At 38.5% G+C, this 17,729-nt stretch overlaps 1 protein-coding gene across 4 annotated transcripts in view; it reads left to right on the top strand.

Moving 5' to 3' along the window:
- Slit2 (slit guidance ligand 2) overlaps positions 1-17,729 on the top strand; it is a 346,008-nt gene that overhangs the window by 8,318 nt on the left and 319,961 nt on the right. For all 4 annotated transcript variants that reach the window (XM_038332274.1, XM_038332272.1, XM_038332275.1 and 1 more), the window contains exon 4: positions 6,819-6,890. In XM_038332274.1, the coding sequence (XP_038188202.1) occupies positions 6,819-6,890 (72 nt within the window). The remainder of the gene's footprint in view (positions 1-6,818; positions 6,891-17,729) is intronic.

The raw sequence follows: 17,729 nt of genomic DNA, 5'->3' as shown, positions 1-17,729 counted from the left end.
CTGCTTTTATTCTCTTCATATTTAAAGGTCACTTTTAGTCCTGGTGGCTTTGCCACTGGATGGTTTGCTTAAAAAATGTAATTCTACAATATTGCGAAGTAGCCATGTGAGGATTCCCGGAAAATAAGTAATAACTTAGATATTTGAAAATTTTACCAAATTCATAATCGTAGAACTCATCACTTTTTAACATTGACATTTAGATCCCTTTAGGATAAAGGCCCTCTTTGAGCAAACACTGTATTTCATGAACCAGTACTTAAAAGATATGTTCTCCTGTAAGATGGTACTGAATTCTTCCTTTTGACATGAACATACCATTCATAAACAAGTCTCAATATGAGGCTGAGAGCTGTGGCACACACAGAGGTTGGGTTGTAGGTTGTAACACATGAGTTCAAGTGGAGAAAATGTTGTAAGAACAGGACTGAAGGATAGCACTGTTTACCCTCTGTTTGTCCAGTCTGTAGAGGACCCCTCTTCTTACTAATCTTGAAAACTTATATGCAACCGAACACATTCATGCTTCTTATTGTAAAGAACATCTCACAACGCTAATCCCCGTGGCAAAGAATCCAAGTTCATCTCAGGGGACTCTTCTCTGGCATCTTACACATTGGCTTAGGATCCCTGTTGTTAACTTCATAGACATTCTTTTCTTAAAGAAATATATCAGAGTATGCATACTACATAAAGTAAAACTTTGCTAAGCTACTGATAGCTGTTAAATGCCTCAATTCTGATGCATGTCTAAGCAGCATATGGACTTTTAAAAATTCTGTTACTGACTGTGGTTTTAGGAAGCTTTCATGAGAGGGTGCTTCTGCAAGTATAGTGGAACATTCAGTGCAGTGTGTTTTTATGGGCGCTGAAGTCAAAGGGTGCCGAGAGACCCCTTTGCCACTGCCGACTATTTTATAAATTCCAAGGCAGCAGAGGGTGTTTATTTTTCCCACATCTGTTTTGGGCTCATCCTTTGTGACATTGTTTGCTGGATGCTGTTTCCTTTATGCTTCCTCCTGAAATGAGGGGTTGAGTTTGCACTGTTTCAATGTATTTGTGGAAACAGCGAATGTCAAATATTTTACATTCAGTTCTGTCTTTCAATGCTTTTGGATACCTTTCCCCTTGAATTATGCCTTCCAGAGTGCATTTCACAAGCTTGCATAGAAGGGGAGTTTTTTTTTTTTAATGGACTTTACCTGTATTGTCCTGTTTTCAAAACAAGTTACATCTGCTGAACTGCGGGGGACATTAGCAACAATGAAATCTTGGGGACAAAAAGGCTGACTTCAAGTTGTGGGTGCTAAGTATCATTTTAAGACGCCTTCTATACAAGCTGTTGCCTGTCCTCTTTACAGCATCCATCCTCCCTGGGATTCAGGAAGATTGCTTTAGTGCAAAAGCAATGCCACATTCTGTTAGACTGTGGTGATAATGGTATTCATGTGGACTAACTAACAATTCCTGCTCTGTGGTGCCTTGTAATATCATCTGCTAGCTCACGAATGCAAAGCACTCATTTATTGTATTGTTGCTTTTGTTATCAGTAGGGATAGCTTCAAATAGAGATAGTTATGAAGATCCGTCTCACACTAACAGTGCAGGGATCAGTGAGATAACGTACACAGTTTCTCAGAACTCATGGTACACTGTACTTAAACTGCATTTACAGGTTTTAACACAGCTTCTTTTTGAATTTTGAGTTTTTGAAGTTGAATGTATAGGTATGTTATATCTCAAAGTATGAATATACTATGTTTAACCATCTGTATTTGTTACTTTCACTTCGAATTTCTTCATGGGATCAGATGATATGAAGAAAATGAATATTTTTCTCAGGATTTTGAAAGAGTATTTTATATTCTCTCTTGATATGTAGAGTAATATTACGTGAAGGATGTCAGCAGGAAAGAGCGTTTTTATCAACAAGGGTCGACTTCCCTAACATGGGGCACAGAGAATGAGATGATTATTGCTGCTGGAAAGAAAAAACTAAAGAAAAATTCTTCAGCCATTTAAAGCAAGCTAAATGATACAACTGCCCAAAATGTGAACTTTGGTATTATGTAAGATAAAATCATTCGCTTTACAAATGTCAAGAAACAATGCTTTAAATGGGCAAGTAGAAATTTCATCTGAAGAGTCAAAAAGGAGAGTTAGCCGTAGGATTGATCATTTATGTACGAAGAGTAGGAGAGCAATGGAACTTTTTAGGGCAATCTTTACTGAATAAGGCATGATACTGAAGTATATTTGCATTGATTTGTGGATATGCAGCACACAGGTTTTTTTTCAGTGGCTTTGGTAAACTCTTTTAAGATTGCATTTTGAATTAGATGGAAGGTTATTTTGAGGTAAAGTATTAATTGAACTAATATGAAAGTTAAGAAAAGTAAGATACTATAGTGTCCATGAAAAGATAAATCACCAGAGCAGATGGAAGATAATAATTTAAGAAAAAGCATCTGATCCAGGTGGTCAGAGGCCTGCAGTGTTTTGATAGCTCTGAGATCATTTATCCATCTGAAAGTCATACTCAGAAACAGCAGGCGGCATAGATCTAGGATCTTTAATTATCTTGGGTTTTAGAAAAGCTATCTCGGAAAAACACCCCACACATATCTTCCTGAAAGCATGAGTCACCATCCAGAGAATCCTCAAATGGTTGTCAGATCTTGTGGGCAGACTGTATCCCAGTGGTGTGACTATGCTTGGGCATGACTGCATCTTTTTACAGAGTACCTAGTGTGGTCTCTCATCAATAATCCTATGCAACACCCTGTTCACTGTTGTCCTGTCCGGGGACCATCACTTTAAATGTCAGCTCATTTGCATTCGAGTTCACATCGTGACACCCCCTCCTTAAGTCACTATGATGTTTTCTTTGTAGGATTAGAAACAGGATTGCTGTTTCTCCAGCTCTGTTTTGTGATTGTCATGTAGCTTAATAGTCTCTAAGTAACTGTAGATTTAAAAATATGCCCTTTAGGGATTTAATTTCTGATATTCACAAGAATCTTTACTTTTAAATGTTTCATAGAATTTGAAGGACTCTGGTGACTTTTTATTGAAAAAATTTCCATCCATTTAACCTTATTACGTATACACGTCCATGTTCATGATGGAAGAGAACGGGAGCCAAATATATCCCTCTTCCTTTAGTACGCTTGCTATTTTTGTGATATTGCCTTGCCTCATGTTCAAAACAAAATGCATAGTGATTAGTTTAGACATATTCACTGTCATGAAGAAATAATTAAATTCAGATAATTTACTTAATATTATTATTAGTGCATGTGTGTGCATGTTCACGTGTGTGTACATGTGCACTCACATGTGTGCCCGACTACACAGGAGGTCTGCATGCTAAGGTGTGTAGGTGGAAGCCACAGAAGAACTTTGTGGTGTCGTGTCTTTCCTTCCACATTTTTTCTTTAGAAAATGATTTATTTATGTTTATTTTATGTATGTTGGTGTTTTGGCTGCATGTGTGTCCATGTGAGGTTGTTGGAACCCTAGACCTGGAGTTACAGACAGTTATGAGTAACGATGTGTTTTGAGAATTGAGTCTGGATCCTTTGAAAGATCAGTGCTCATAACCACTGGGCCATCTCTCCAGTCCCTCTTTCTGCTTTCATACTTGTTCCAGAAATCAAACTCATGTGGTCAGGCTTATAATTTTGGGTGGCAAGTGCCTCACCCACTGAGCCATCTTGCCAACCGCTCATAGATTATGTCTTTTAAATTTTAAATTGAGTGCCATATTTTCATTTGATTAGCTCAAACTTGTTTCAGAAGGACCAGATAGCACTGGTTTTCTCAAGGAAACTTTAAGCATTACATTATTTTGAAACATTGGTGAGGAACAAACAGCCATTTTGATGCCGGATGTGTGGGATCACACCACCGGAAGCCAGATGCTAGTTCTGCTTGTGAGCTGTAGATTTCTTACCGAAGCACGTGGAGTGTTACTCACTGTGAGGATGCTGGCACAAGAATGAAGTGATCCACATAGTCTAAAACACATCAGGTAGGGTTTGTGGTGTCAGTTAAGAAACGCTGGGAATGTGAAAATGGTTACAACCATAAAGAGAAAGACACTACCAGTACCAGGACTTCAGTATCTACTTTCTCATAGTCTATGACGTTTTGCTAATGTATTACCAATGTATTAAGAAGCTGTCAGCCCCTTATGCGCTGGGGTTTATTTACATGCACTAAACTCCTTTTGCTCTTAGCTGATGTGTGGCGGGTGAAGAAGGAAGGGCATATGGAGGGTACGTGCAAGCATGTTGGATGACAGGGATTCAGATGGCTGGATTGTGGCTAGTGGCTCAGGGAGCATGCCAAGGCAAAGTGGTCCTAATGTCAAGTGAATATACTGGGTCCTCACTGAACTGTATCAAAATGCAAAGAGAGCAGTCAGTCCTCATTCAACACAATACGAACCTACCACATGCCGGGGAAGATTGGGGAGTGCTGAATGAGGGCAGGAGATTGCTTTGCATTTTTTAATGCAGCTCTAACCTAGTAAGTGCCAGAGGAAGAAGAAGGAGAACAAAGAGCGGGTCTTCACATTTGAGGAGCTCGCAGCCCAGTGGGAAAGAGACTAGCACATGAGTCAATATTATACAGTGCAAAGGGGTCTTATCAAACGCTCTGGGGACACAGCCAAGAGAGGCACGGAGTTTACCGAGGATAGCTGGGGTTTCACAGAGGATGTTAGAAAGCACTGTTTGGTGGGAAGGGCAAGCTCTCGATGGAAAGCTGCCTTGAAGTAGCATGCCTATTTGGGCTGAAGAATCAGCTGAGGCCTGTTAAGCCAGTGCTTGGAATGTGATTAAGAAACCACTCCATGTCTGTCATTTTAGAAATCGGGATAGGCATTCTCTGCATGCATCTCCCAAAGAACTCCTGGAAAAACTGTCATCACTCTTACCAAATGTGGATGAATTTTAGGTGCTTGTGGATGAATTTTTTTTTGTTTTTCTCTCTTTCTTAGATGCTATCATTATAAAGTCACAATGAAGCTATTTTGTTTAAGTGGAAAAATGATAGATAGTGAAAGTAGTATCCCCTCAGCATCATGCCCAAGGAAAAAAAATAGAATAAACGGTTTTTGTTTCACTTTATTATGTGGTTCTCATTCATAAAAATCGGTGCACGGATGGTGGTAAATCCACCCTTTCACCACTAATTCTCCTCTTTGCCCTCCATGGACCTTGGAGCACGTTGTTATTGGTACGTATTTTATGACGTGTTGAGCATGGCTCTGTAGATGAGCAGCTTCTGAGCATGTTCAGAGACCATGCACTGACCACCCTCATTCTTCTGCTCACCTGTCCTGCAACTCTCTTAAATGCAGACCCTGCTGTTAGGCTGCCATTTCCAGGCAAAGGAAAATACATAAAGCGTCTTCTGGGAATCTTCGAATTGCAAAGGGAGAGTTTCTTAATGCAGGTCTTCTTGCTTTAAGGTAACGTTGACAAAAGAATCCCTTATTGTCTGATTAGGGTTAGGGTTATATCTACTTTCTTAGAAAATACAATCACTGGTCTCATTGCTGCCTGGTGGAGACTAAGTAAGCAGCCTCTTAATTACACCTAATAAACCTTTAAAAAAAAGTCAGGACATCTTTAGCCTCTGTCCTAAAGACTAGTTTCCGCATTTCTCAGGGTGCTATTGGTCTTGGAGGTCAATCAATTTGTACGTCATTTGTATAGATAGCTTCCACTAGCTACCCATTAGCCTATTTAGATTTGGGAGAAGCAGAACAGTAGGCAGTTGTTACTCAGTTGATTAAAGTATTTACAAACAACTGGTAGGGTTGGATTGTTAGTATATCAATGATAGCTTTTGCTTACTTTACTTTCTCTAGTAGGTGTGCACACTCCCATTGAGCTTAACAATAGATTGGGTCTTGATAGAGTTGTAATTACATTCCTATTAGAGGCATCTGAAACATCTAAAACAATCTTACAATTAGATTCCTCCACAAAGCATCTAAAACACCCCCAAAATAAAAGAAATGCAATCGTTTAGTGCACTCACACAAAAAGTAAATCAACTCAGTGATCGGTCAGGAGCTGTGGATTGAGGTTTAGAGCTTATTTTTTCTTTAAAGATTTATTATATATACAGTATTCTGCACAAGAAGGTTCCAGATCTCATTACAGATGGTTGTGAACCACAATGTTGTTGCTGGGAATTGAACTCAGGACCTCTGGAATGAGCAGCCAGTACTCTTAACCTCTGAGCCATCTCTCCAGTCCCTAGCTTTGCTTCAGTGGTGCAAATGTTTAGTGCACTCACACAGAAAGTAAATCAGCTTTTTTTTTATTCTGACTTCACCTATGAGGAGAAAGTCTTATCGACACTGTCGCATGCTCTACCCCCAGTTAAATAAATAGTGATAAAATTGAAATTTCTGTCTACTGTGCCTTGGCTGAAAATCTTGACCTTCTGAGAATCTGAATTCTTTTAACATAGTTTACTGTATTAACATGCATATCCTCTGTAGAAGTGGTGTCTGGGTTAGGAAGTCCCATTTAGTCATATGTGCCTGATGTTGCAGGGAGGGTGAGTTGAGAATTTAGGTCCCAGTAACCATCTGACTAAGCCCACGGAAAACTGTGTTAAAGTGCCATGTAACAAAAGGTGTAACCAACTTTTGGTGTGCCATGCTTGGATTCTCTGGAATGTCATTCCATTGTTTCTAGAAATGCAGGATGAGGCACGACGCTTCCAAAGCACAGCCTCGTCATTACGTATTTTCTGTGTAACATAAGCTCTGTTTTTCTTTGTTTTCTCCAAAGGCGTTTAAACAGAAATAACCTTCAGTTGTTTCCTGAGCTGCTATTTCTTGGGACTGCGAAGCTCTACCGGCTGTAAGTAGACACAAGTGTTCCCTGTTGCTTTTGGTTGACCTTGTGTTTTATTAATAGATTTGTGGGTGTTTTCTTGCTCTTTCCTGGAATCCATGTGTTAATAGATTCCTAGATTGAAAGTTTGCCCTTTTGCTTTTTGAAGGAAATGGAAGATCTTTGGTGGTTCCAGTGGCTTTGTTTATGTTGCATTTTGTGGCTTAATTGTTTGTTATTGCAGTTTTTGGTTTTGATTATGTGGTGATAGAGGGGTTTGCCTGGTGCTCAATAGAAGTTGAATTTTTAAGAGGAACATTACTATTGGTCTTTCATTTAGACAGTGTTTCCTGTGAAGTTGGGTTCTTTTTGTTAGCTTTTTTTTTTGGTACTGTTTTGGTACTGGAGGAGCTGCGTTTATTAGTTTGTGCATATTATCTATCCTAAAGCACTTAAAGATGTAAATTCTCTCATAAGAGTTTCTTTAGCCAGAATTACGAATTCTGCAATGTGAACTTCTGGAAGGCAAGGCTTTCATATCAGATTATCTCATAGGTTGTTGGGGAAGTCATTCTTTTAAAAAAGCACATTGTGAGTATTAGGTGGGATCAGTTTTTCCTCCCAGGAATGCTTGATCACTGACCTAATGCGTAATAGTGAAAACACGTTTCTGAAAGCTTTGAAAATTAGACTGTTCAGCTGTGTGCACGGTTTTGCCCAAATGGCAGATATGCTCCAAATTTTGGAAAAGATAAATACCAATGACCATCGGTGTTCATGTATGCTGTGATATGACGGCTGGGATACAGAGAGTAAGTAAGTTGTCTGGATTGGCCCCACCTGGATTTGGGGAAGTCCCATATGGAAGTGTTTGTAGAGAAAGTGAACACAGTGCTGTTTTCCGAATTTGATTTTGTAGCCAAAGCTTTGTAGCCTACAGGTTCAATATTGTTGTTATCAATTCCAGCAGTGCGTGTGTGTGTGTGTGTGTGTGTGTGTGTGTGTGCGTGCATGTGTTGGGGGGGCTCTCATACTCTTCCCCACTGAAAACAGGATGTCTGTGAGGTCAGTTTTCCTGATACTTCATTTCACAATACAAAGATTTCCCAGCTGATCCCCATCCCCCCCGCCCAACACACACACCTTCTTTTTCCTGACATCACTTTCCTTAGGAGAATCAAAACCACAGTCTGTATTTCTCCTGTTTGTGAGCTCTGCTGTTTAACTGGCACTATTTCAGTGGAGTTGTAAAAATCAAAGAAACTTCTCTTAACAAATGATCTCGAAGGGCTACTTATTCCAAGAAGAAGGATGTAGCCTTCCATAAAATTATGCATGCATACATACATATATATCAATTGAAACATATTTAAATAGTTGCAGTTAGTGGCATAATGGGCAGGTGTGTTTTTAAATAGTACCACTCTTTATGTTTTAATTGTTGCGGGTAATAAAGAAACTTGTAAGGATTTTGAAACTTACATCCAGTGACCCGGCAGGACTGTGACTTTGTCAGCAGCACACAGTGTCTTAGGAGTGCTCTTTTTGGTTGTTATTTTTTTTCCTTATATACTGCAGAACTGAACTTAAATGGAATGGCTGTGGTCTTTTACCAGTTGGACTATGAAAAACGTAAGAAGTAGCCTCACATTTTCTCCGAGAAACGGGAGTGTTTCATGTCTTCTTGAGAAGTGCTGGGAGTGATTTCCCAAGGAGCTGTTTCATGACTTAATGCACTGGAGAAGTCCCCAGCAGCAAATTATGCCATTTGGCAGTTAGACCTCTTTGACAATATCACATAGTGGAACAAAGAAATTTCTCCTTAAATTTTAAGATTTTATACTTTTCTGAAACTTTATTATGATGGGACGTATGAAAGCTCGGAGAAGTGAACCAAAGAGGAACAGACCCCACAAGACTGTGACAGAGTTTTCTGATTAATTGAAAGCATGTTGAAAAAGGGGAAGGAGCAGCTAGAGAATGTACTTGGGATATTTCTGTGCCTGTCTGGCACAAATCATTTTCCCCTGAGAATATAGAAGCTAAATATGTTTATCATTCGTACCTATAGTTATAATACATATATAAATATTTTAGTAGTCATAAACCTAGCTTGGCCTCATGATTAATAATGACAGAGTATCTCTATGTGATGACTGACATTTTCTTTAAATAGAAGTATAGAGGTTTACTTTTGTCTCCTTTACCTCCCTCCCTTTCTCCCATCCTCCCGCCCTCCCTCCCTTCTTCCTGTCTTGTCTTTCCTACCCAGCTCCCCGTTCTCTCATTTTTCTTCCATCCTGTAAGCCATGACACCCTAGAACATATTCTAGAGCATTCACTAGTTTTGATCCGCACCAGTTCTCTTGCTTCAGTCTCCTCAATGGCGAACCATAGTCGTAGGAGTGCGAGCATTGCCTGTACATTCACATCAGCAATATTTTTGCTTTGAGCTGAGGATCCTATGCATCACAAGAATGAGATAGATGCGGGTGAACTGTTAATTGTTGGATTTCTCTTGAGAGGAAAAGTTACGATCTAAACTTTTAAAATGACACTATCAGTGAGACAAAACAACCAATATTAACGGTCTTTAGGAAGCAGAAAGAGAAAGATCGGACTCTGACCCTTGGGCTCGTATATCTATGAAGGCCAAGGCTGTAGGTTCATTGTTTTTTCTTCACATCACATGATACAGGTGTTTAGTTTCTCACCTGAAATAAATATGGCAGTAGATGGAAAAATGAGTTCAAATCCACGTTCAAAAGTACCCTCTGGAATGCTCCTTCAGAATGAGTCATTGTACTTGAAGGGACATAAGAATTCTGACAAATAACAGGGAAGGAATATTAGCATAAAGGAAATACTTGTCTAGTTGCTCGATATGTATCTTTAAAAGCATCCATTGTTGCCTGGCTGAATGACATAGTAGAGCCATGCATATATACAGTACCTGCAAAAAGCTCTCGTAGAATTTATTTTTCTTCATCAATTATGCTAATTAATATCTACTTCTTTATTTTTACTTATTGCATATTTTATTTAACATATTTTCACTATATATTCCTAGTCAAGAAATATAACTAATTTAAAATATAGTTTATAAGCTGGTATTTGTTTTCAGCATCGTTAGCTTATAGGAAAACTGTCTTGATACATTGGACATTATATAGATTTCTGTTAGATTTTTGTAACGAATAGTCATCATTTGACTTTTGGCTGAAAATGAGATGCCGGTCACACATGCATTTTTTTTGCAGACTGTAAATGTGATATAAAAGCAAAAGGGGGTACACTGTATATGAATTATGATTCGACACGGTTGATTGCTGCTAGCGGCCAAACACGCTTTCCTTTGCTGTCTGCTCCAATTTCTCTTTGGAAGGGGCCGAGAGAGCACTGCATGTTCAGGTCAAGATGTTTGCTCAGAAATAGTAGTACACTCACAGCTGCGTTGGCTGGGGCAGGAGACTAGTTTAAATAGCATTACCATTTATCCAGTCCATTAACAGAACTCTGTAAAATAATCCCAACTCTGTGTAAACTACAGGACAGTGTAATAAAATTACAAGCCCTTGTTGACAGATGGGAGGTGTAAGGAGAAGGAAAGCACAGGATGATAAGGTGGAGGTTTAAAGAGACAGCACCGGCTCCCTGCCTTCTACAGAGAGACCCTTTCCTCCCCTTTGCGCCTCTCATTCTGAGGTTTTGCTTTTTTTATGATCCACCGAAGAGTGGAGGAGAGTTCTTTTCAGGGCAATCTGGAGCTAGTTAACTGCAGCAGGCTGTGGTGAAGTTTGAAGAGGGTGGCCACTAGGGACTGAACCCAATGAGCAGCATATGTAACACGCAGATAAGCCTGTCCTGCAAGGTAGCTTGCAAGCGTGCGATGCTCCGTTTCCCGGCTGAGTTTGCAGCTGCTTATTCAGGCTCATTGGAGAGGAATTTCACTGATGGTACCATGAATAAGCATCTGATTGAAAATGTTTGTTTTGTGGTTTCCAGTTTATTTCTTTGAGAATTACTATATTTACCCAGACATCTCACCGGAGTTTGCGTGTCCGAGGCACTTTGCAGAAACTCATCTTTCTCTAGTATCTTCAAGATCCCAAAGAAAACAACAAAATCAAACATATCTACCTCTGTCCTCATGGCACACTTTCTTACACTATTTTTGAATAGAAATTTTATTTGTGGTTTCAAACTAGAAATTGTTCCTCAAGGAGTTTGAGGCCTACCAAACTTCCTGAGATTATAAATGTTAAAGCCAAATACTTTTTTTATATGGCTAGTAAACTATTACTGAGAATGAATAGATTTTTTTTTTCACTGCTTAAATTGATTGGTCATGTGGCAACCCTTCTCTTAAGAAACCCCAAATTGTCAGAATACTTTCAGATCACTATAGTCAAGGGAAACTTTAGAAAGGAAACTTTGGGCTTTGTTGTTGTTGTTATATTAAGGTAACAAATCAATTTCTCTAGTGAAACAAACACGCAACTAAGCTGTCTTTATTTCATTTTTCCTTACTTTCATAGCACAATTCTTCATTGATTTTGGTAGTTTCAAGAAAGGAATATGCTGTTGTAAATAAATTTTTAAATTCAGAAAACTAAAACCATGTTTATATTTGCAAATTATAATCTAAGTTTTGTTTTATAATTGTGCTGTGCTTATCAATATTCTCTGTGAATATATTATGAAAATGATTTAATATCTCCACGGATCTAGTGTGAGACTTGACCCTTGTGAGGTCTCAATAACTGATGTATTGAATTAAGTCTCTGTTGGGTTCCGAGTTTGCAACTTGAATGAGCAAGTGGTAACTCTGGGAAGGCATTATGAATTATGGAAAACCAAATTTAATTTAAGTGATAACTTGACTAATTAAATGCTTGGTTCCCTTGGGTTTTCTAAACATTGAATGGTTTCAGTAGACACAGTGCAATCAAAATGATACCCCTTTTATTTTTTCATTTAAGCAAAATATACCTTAGTTTGAGGCAATGTTATACTTATGTACGCCTAACCTTGTTTTGGGATGTCAAGAGAGTCTCATTAGGATTCTTGTAGTCAACCATAAAGCCAGAATACGACAGTGGAGCTGTGTAAAAGTTCCTCTTGAATTAATTTCTGCCAGCTCTGATTAAAGTGTGGGCCACTAGAGGTGTCAGGTGCCATAGTTTCCTGCTTCATTTTACTCTTGGCCTGTTTGCCCCTGCCACAATAAATCTGACTTTGGCTGTGCAGGAATTGCAGGTTACAGTTGCTAAGGTTACCATTGTCCAGACTGGGATCATTACTCTTGGAGGGAGCCGCAGTGATGGCTACCGCTGACTTCACTGCTGAGCCTGCCTGAGAGTCTCAGGTGCTGAGTGAGTGTGAAAGTTCTGCAGGAAGTGCCCATCTGTCCTGTAGTGCAATTGGGGAAGCATTGTGTGTGTTGTGAATTGAAACTTCGGTGAGGGATCTGATTGACTGCTTATGAATGTAAAGCAAAGAGCCTCGAAGACAGAAAGTATCAAAGGCTTAGCTTCCAGTAATTAAAATGCCAGCCCTTTATTACTTATTAAGTAACATATTGCTTGTTTTTACTTGGCCTGAGAGACTGGTTTTACTACTAGATATACACAAAGATTTAAGATTTAAAAAATTAGCATTCAAATATATATATATATATTTACTGACTGGCTGACTTATTGAGACATCTCAGTAGGCTAGCCATGTCTGGCCTGAAATTCACAATGCAGACAGGACTGGCCTGGAACTGTGACACTCTTCCTGCCTCAGACTCCCAAGTGTTACAGTGTCTAACCGGAGTGTGCCACCATTTCCGGTATTGAAGGCTAATTTTTAAGTGTGTGGGAAAAGAAAATGACATAAGGGTACCTGTATATACTTCAGAGTACCCATGGCCACAGACCAGCAAAACAATGCTAAACAAATTAGTCAAAGGCACTACTTCTGGTTTTTTTTTTTCTTTAACAAACAACATATTTGTAGGAGATCTATGTCACAAATATAATGAAATTAAAGACTGTAATTACGATTACCCCAACTTGATGTTATAGCTTTTCTTCAAAGAGGTAGCTAGTAGCTTTGTTAGTAGTGATGAACAAATTTCCGTGACACCTGCCACGTGGAGGCTGGCTGTGAAATCTATGACAGAGTGCCCCGCACCAGAAAGCCTAGAACAAGGAGGTTGCTCAAAATCTGCTTAAAAAATGTTTGCTTCGCCCATACATATGCTTTTAATCATTACATTACCTGCCCCCATAAGTACTCATGGTATTCTGCTTTGTTTTGGAGAACACTATATAATATGAGAGGAAAATTTGGCGTGTTATATAACCTTTACATGAGAAATGATATTTAAGCCTCAGCTTTAACTAATATGTAAATTAAAAGCTAGGGAGTTCATCGAGAATTGTAAGGTTTCCTGAAGCATGTGTTTACATGTCTGGTTTTCAACTCCCCCAAATATGTATGTGTGTGTGTGTGTGTGTGTGTGTGTGTGTGTGTGTATGTGTATATGTGTGTGTGTGTGTTTGTGTGTGTGTGTAATTTTTTAAACCTTGGTTATAAATTATTAAGTTGTCATGGCAATCTCAAGATTGTAATTTGGGAACTAGATTCTATATAAATTTTCTCCCAAATATATGTACTGATGGAAATTAAGCAATGCTGAAGGAGTTTTAATGTATGCACATGTTTACATTGTATTTTATGTCATTGAAATCAAATTGATTTGCCTTCTAAAGAAAGTGGTTTGACGTATTGTATAGGTTACATTGAAAGTCTGGGATTTATTTTTATCTCTGGAAGCCACTTGCTTCTGGAGTCAAGTTTTCTTAGCAGTGAAATTGGAAGGATCATATTATCTACTTTCTGGGAGATATCACAAGTTTCATTCAGATTCTATATTCAAAGTACCATTGTCAGCTTTCGAGGAGGGTGAAAATTCTGTTTCTGTTGTTATTAATGTCTCATTGCAAGTACAATGAAAATAAGACTCGCCCTTGTATTTTTCCCTCAGCCAGCCAGGTTCCTTAAGCTTTCACTTCACCTTGCACTCCATCTTCGGTTCGGTAACTGGTAAATATACAAAGTCGCCTGATCATTCCAGCATCATGCACTGACATAAACACATATACTATTTCATTTCTCTTGGCTTCAGAAGGTGTGTCATAACCAGGGTAACTCATTAAGAAATGAGTTCTTATCTTGCTCTCCCATTTGATGATGAAAGTAGTTTTAAACTTCATATATAAAATGGATCAGGGTAGGAACAAGTTAAATGTGTCAAGGCACATTTAAATTGCTGTTTTAATGATATGTCTTTCTGGATGAGAAAGTCAAGGGAAAGTCTTCTGAGTAAAGTCTTTCAAGAATATCAGGAAAGCTTCTGAGGATGTCTTCCCAATTCACATCAGTTTCTTGCTGTAGGGTCATTTTCAGTAGTAGTGAAACTGTCTATCTTAATTAAGACAATATGGTATTTCACTCATAAACTTTTGATAATAAAGTCTGGGGCATTGTCCTCTGTATTTTAAAGTACATGTGTGGTTTTAAATGTATTTTCAAGATTTCTTTTCAAAATGCGGTAAAAATTGCAAACTCTTTTTAAGCATTGTTTTATAATTAAATGAATCAGAGTCAGGAGATATTCTTGTTTTCATCTGCTCTTGTACCAATGCTGGTATTTCTCACAGGTTCTAGTCAGGGTATGTGGTACCTGATTACCTGTGTTTCATAACCACACTATTTCTTCATCCTTGACTTTTTTGGGGGGGGGATTGTTCTTTAGATATTTTGAGAAACTGTGATTTAGGAAATCTTTGGACTGAAGTTGAAAACGTGAGTACAGAAAAAGGAGAGAGAGAGAGAGAGAGAGAGAGAGAGAGAGAGAGAGAGAGAGAGAGAGAGAGAGAGAGAGAGGAATGAAAAGGGTTGCCTTACCATTTGTGGTGTAAAATGTGGTTAGGAAAACATCCCTGCTTACTGGAATGACCCCAAATGAATGTTTATGGCTGAGTTTAGCAATTTGAGTTAAGTGTTTAAAATAATCTGAAAGAAAGGAGAAATAAGCTAAGTCTGGAAAGAGAATGGAGGAGAGATAGCTTTGCTCCATCACTCTCGGTTTCTTCTTGAAGGGAAAGATTAAAGCTTGATGTGACTAGCTGAGAGCAGCAAGGAGACAAGTTGATCGCTGCCCCTCCAACTGTTCCAATTGATTGAAGAAAAAAAAAGAGCCTAATTTAAAGTTCTGTTTGTTCTATGTCTTAAACCACCAGAATTCTCGTTTAGGACCAGAGGAATGCTCCAGAGGCAAAGAATCCAAGGATAAAAAGTCATTGCAAGGCAACAATTGTTCCTAATCCTCACAAAATGCTGGAGAAATTAAATTTATTCTTTATTGCTCACAGTGTTACCTAGGTCACTAGGCGATGGGAAAATTGGACTGGGAGTCGAGTAGGCGCAAGCTTTGTTTTGTGTCTGGATGTTTAACCTTAGACACTACAAGGCATCTTAGAGTGTTGTGGGAACTAAGTTCAGAGCCTTTACACCGAGACTTTTATTACCCTGGATTTATAACAGGCTGTGCTGTCAGGAGATGAAAATGGTGTGTGTACATTGCAGTGTTAAATGATCATTTAATTAACACCTAAGGGGGGGGGGACCTTGTGAAATTCTTAGCAGCTTTCACTGTTGGTTTCCTGGGAGGTTTTAATATCCGAGTTTCATTGAAATTTCTCTTTCTAAGTAGAGACACAATAGACATGATAAACTTTTTAAGGAAGACAAACAGTTTAACCTTGACCCCCTCTTTTTCTGTAATAATAATTGAAATTCAATTTTCAATGTGGAATGCTTATTTAAAAAGTTTCTAGACTAATAATTTAAAATCTATCTTAATTAAACATTTTGGGTAAAGATTTCTAAGTTTGTAAATGTGTAAATATTGGTTAAGTTAGAGTCTAAACTTTTGACTACAAAATAATACTGATTACCTTATAAACACATAAATTTATTTAAATTACCTTCTAAAATTTTGACTAGAAAGCAATCAAAGTTATCAATCAATCTCAATTAGTTTAATAAATTTGGAGTGTTCCTTTTAAACTTTTTTTCTTATAATTTACTGTATATGTATTGTTTCATAAGTCTGGCTCAAAGTAGGTACTTAGACATTAGAAAACTTTATGGCAAAAAGTACACTATTTTATTGCAGTTACTCTGGAGACAGCTACTGCTTTGATGAAAGTTATATATAGACAATGGAGCAGAATAATGCCGTTATCCTGAAAGTTCTAAATTACCTCACTAAAATATCGAGCGAGAGCTCTCAAACATCTTAATTCTCTCTTGTTCCTTTATGAGCCGGTGACTAAAATGATCGTCTGCAAGATGGGTTACATGGGAAGCACAGAATGTGCTGGGAGGAGCTGCAGCCTGCTTGCTGACACGTTCAAGACACGTTTAAAAAATGTGCATGAACTTCTCTCATTTAATCTGGGCATGATTTTCGATCTGAGCATGTGAGACTTTGAAGGTTTTGACCAGATTGTATACTGACACAGGAAAATGTTTTCTAGGAATTACCGTCCTTTCATAATGTAGTGTTTCTGACTTTCCATGTTAAAAATGTTATTGCATTTATTAATGTTACCTGTCTGGGTATGTGTCTATCTGTGTGTGTAGGGATGTACACACACTCACTTCTATGACCTGCGTGGAAAATGTCATAGGAAAATGTTGGAGTTGGTTGTTTCTTTTACTTTTTGATACAGCTTTTCTCTTGGTCGCTGCTGTTCTGAATACTCCAGGCTTGCTGGCCTTTGAACTTCCCCCTGTGTTGTGGGAGGCTGCTTGTTTGTTTCCAGCTGCCCAGAACAGAAATAATCACACAGAAACTATATTATTTGCAATACTGTTTGGCCAATAGCTTAAGCGTATTTCTAGCCAGCTCTTATATGTTAAATTAACCAATTTCTATTAATCTGTATATCACCACATGGCTGTGGCTTACTGGAACAGTTCCATTGTGTCTTTCTCTTGCGGGTGGCTACATGGCTTCTCACCGACTCTACCTACTCTCTCCTCTTCTATCTGTTTGGAACTCCTGCAATGCCCTATTCTGCTAAGCCATTGGCCGAAACAGATTTATTTTTTTTTTTTTTACCCCATAAAAGCAAAACATAGACAGAAAGACTTCCTACACCACTGGACCAGTCTCTGCCTCCCATTTCTCTGCATAGAGCATACTGGGATTATAGATGTGAGCTACTATATCAGGCTTTCTTTGCATTCTGAGGATTGAATTTAGGCTGTAGAAGGCACTATTACTTTATGAACCATTTTACTAGCCACAATGGGGCTTTTCTAAGCACACTTTTTTTTTTCTTGCCAAAAAGAAAGAAAAAGAGTTTATCCCTGTCTATGCACTTGTTTTTTAACTCTCAGGTTGGCTTGGACCTCTCATGTGGCAGAGGAGAGGATGCTCTTGAACTTCTGATATCCAGCTTCCACACTAGCATGCTGGGATTACATCTGGTGTATACAGTGCTGGGGACGTAAACCAGCGCCTCCAGCATGCAGTGTGAGCTCTCTGTCATCTGAGTCTCATGCCCAGTTACTTATCTAACTTAATTTTAAATCAAATACCTAAAAGCAAACCTACTTTGTGCATTATTCACAGTAGGAGACCTTGACAATTGAGTGCTCTTAAAATCGCTTAAAGTCACCCTACTTTGAACTGAGATATGTTCTTATTTAAGAAACACAGCTGGGTGTTTTGGGGTTAGGGTTATATGTTTTCCTTACTTTGATCCAAAGTCTGCATTACTTTAATATACAGAAATCTTT

Source organism: Arvicola amphibius, chromosome 1 (genome assembly GCF_903992535.2).
Source record: "Arvicola amphibius chromosome 1, mArvAmp1.2, whole genome shotgun sequence".
Lineage (NCBI taxonomy): Eukaryota > Metazoa > Chordata > Mammalia > Rodentia > Cricetidae > Arvicola > Arvicola amphibius.
Note: the sequence above shows the minus strand (reverse complement) of the source record. Positions and strands in the feature narration are given on the sequence as shown.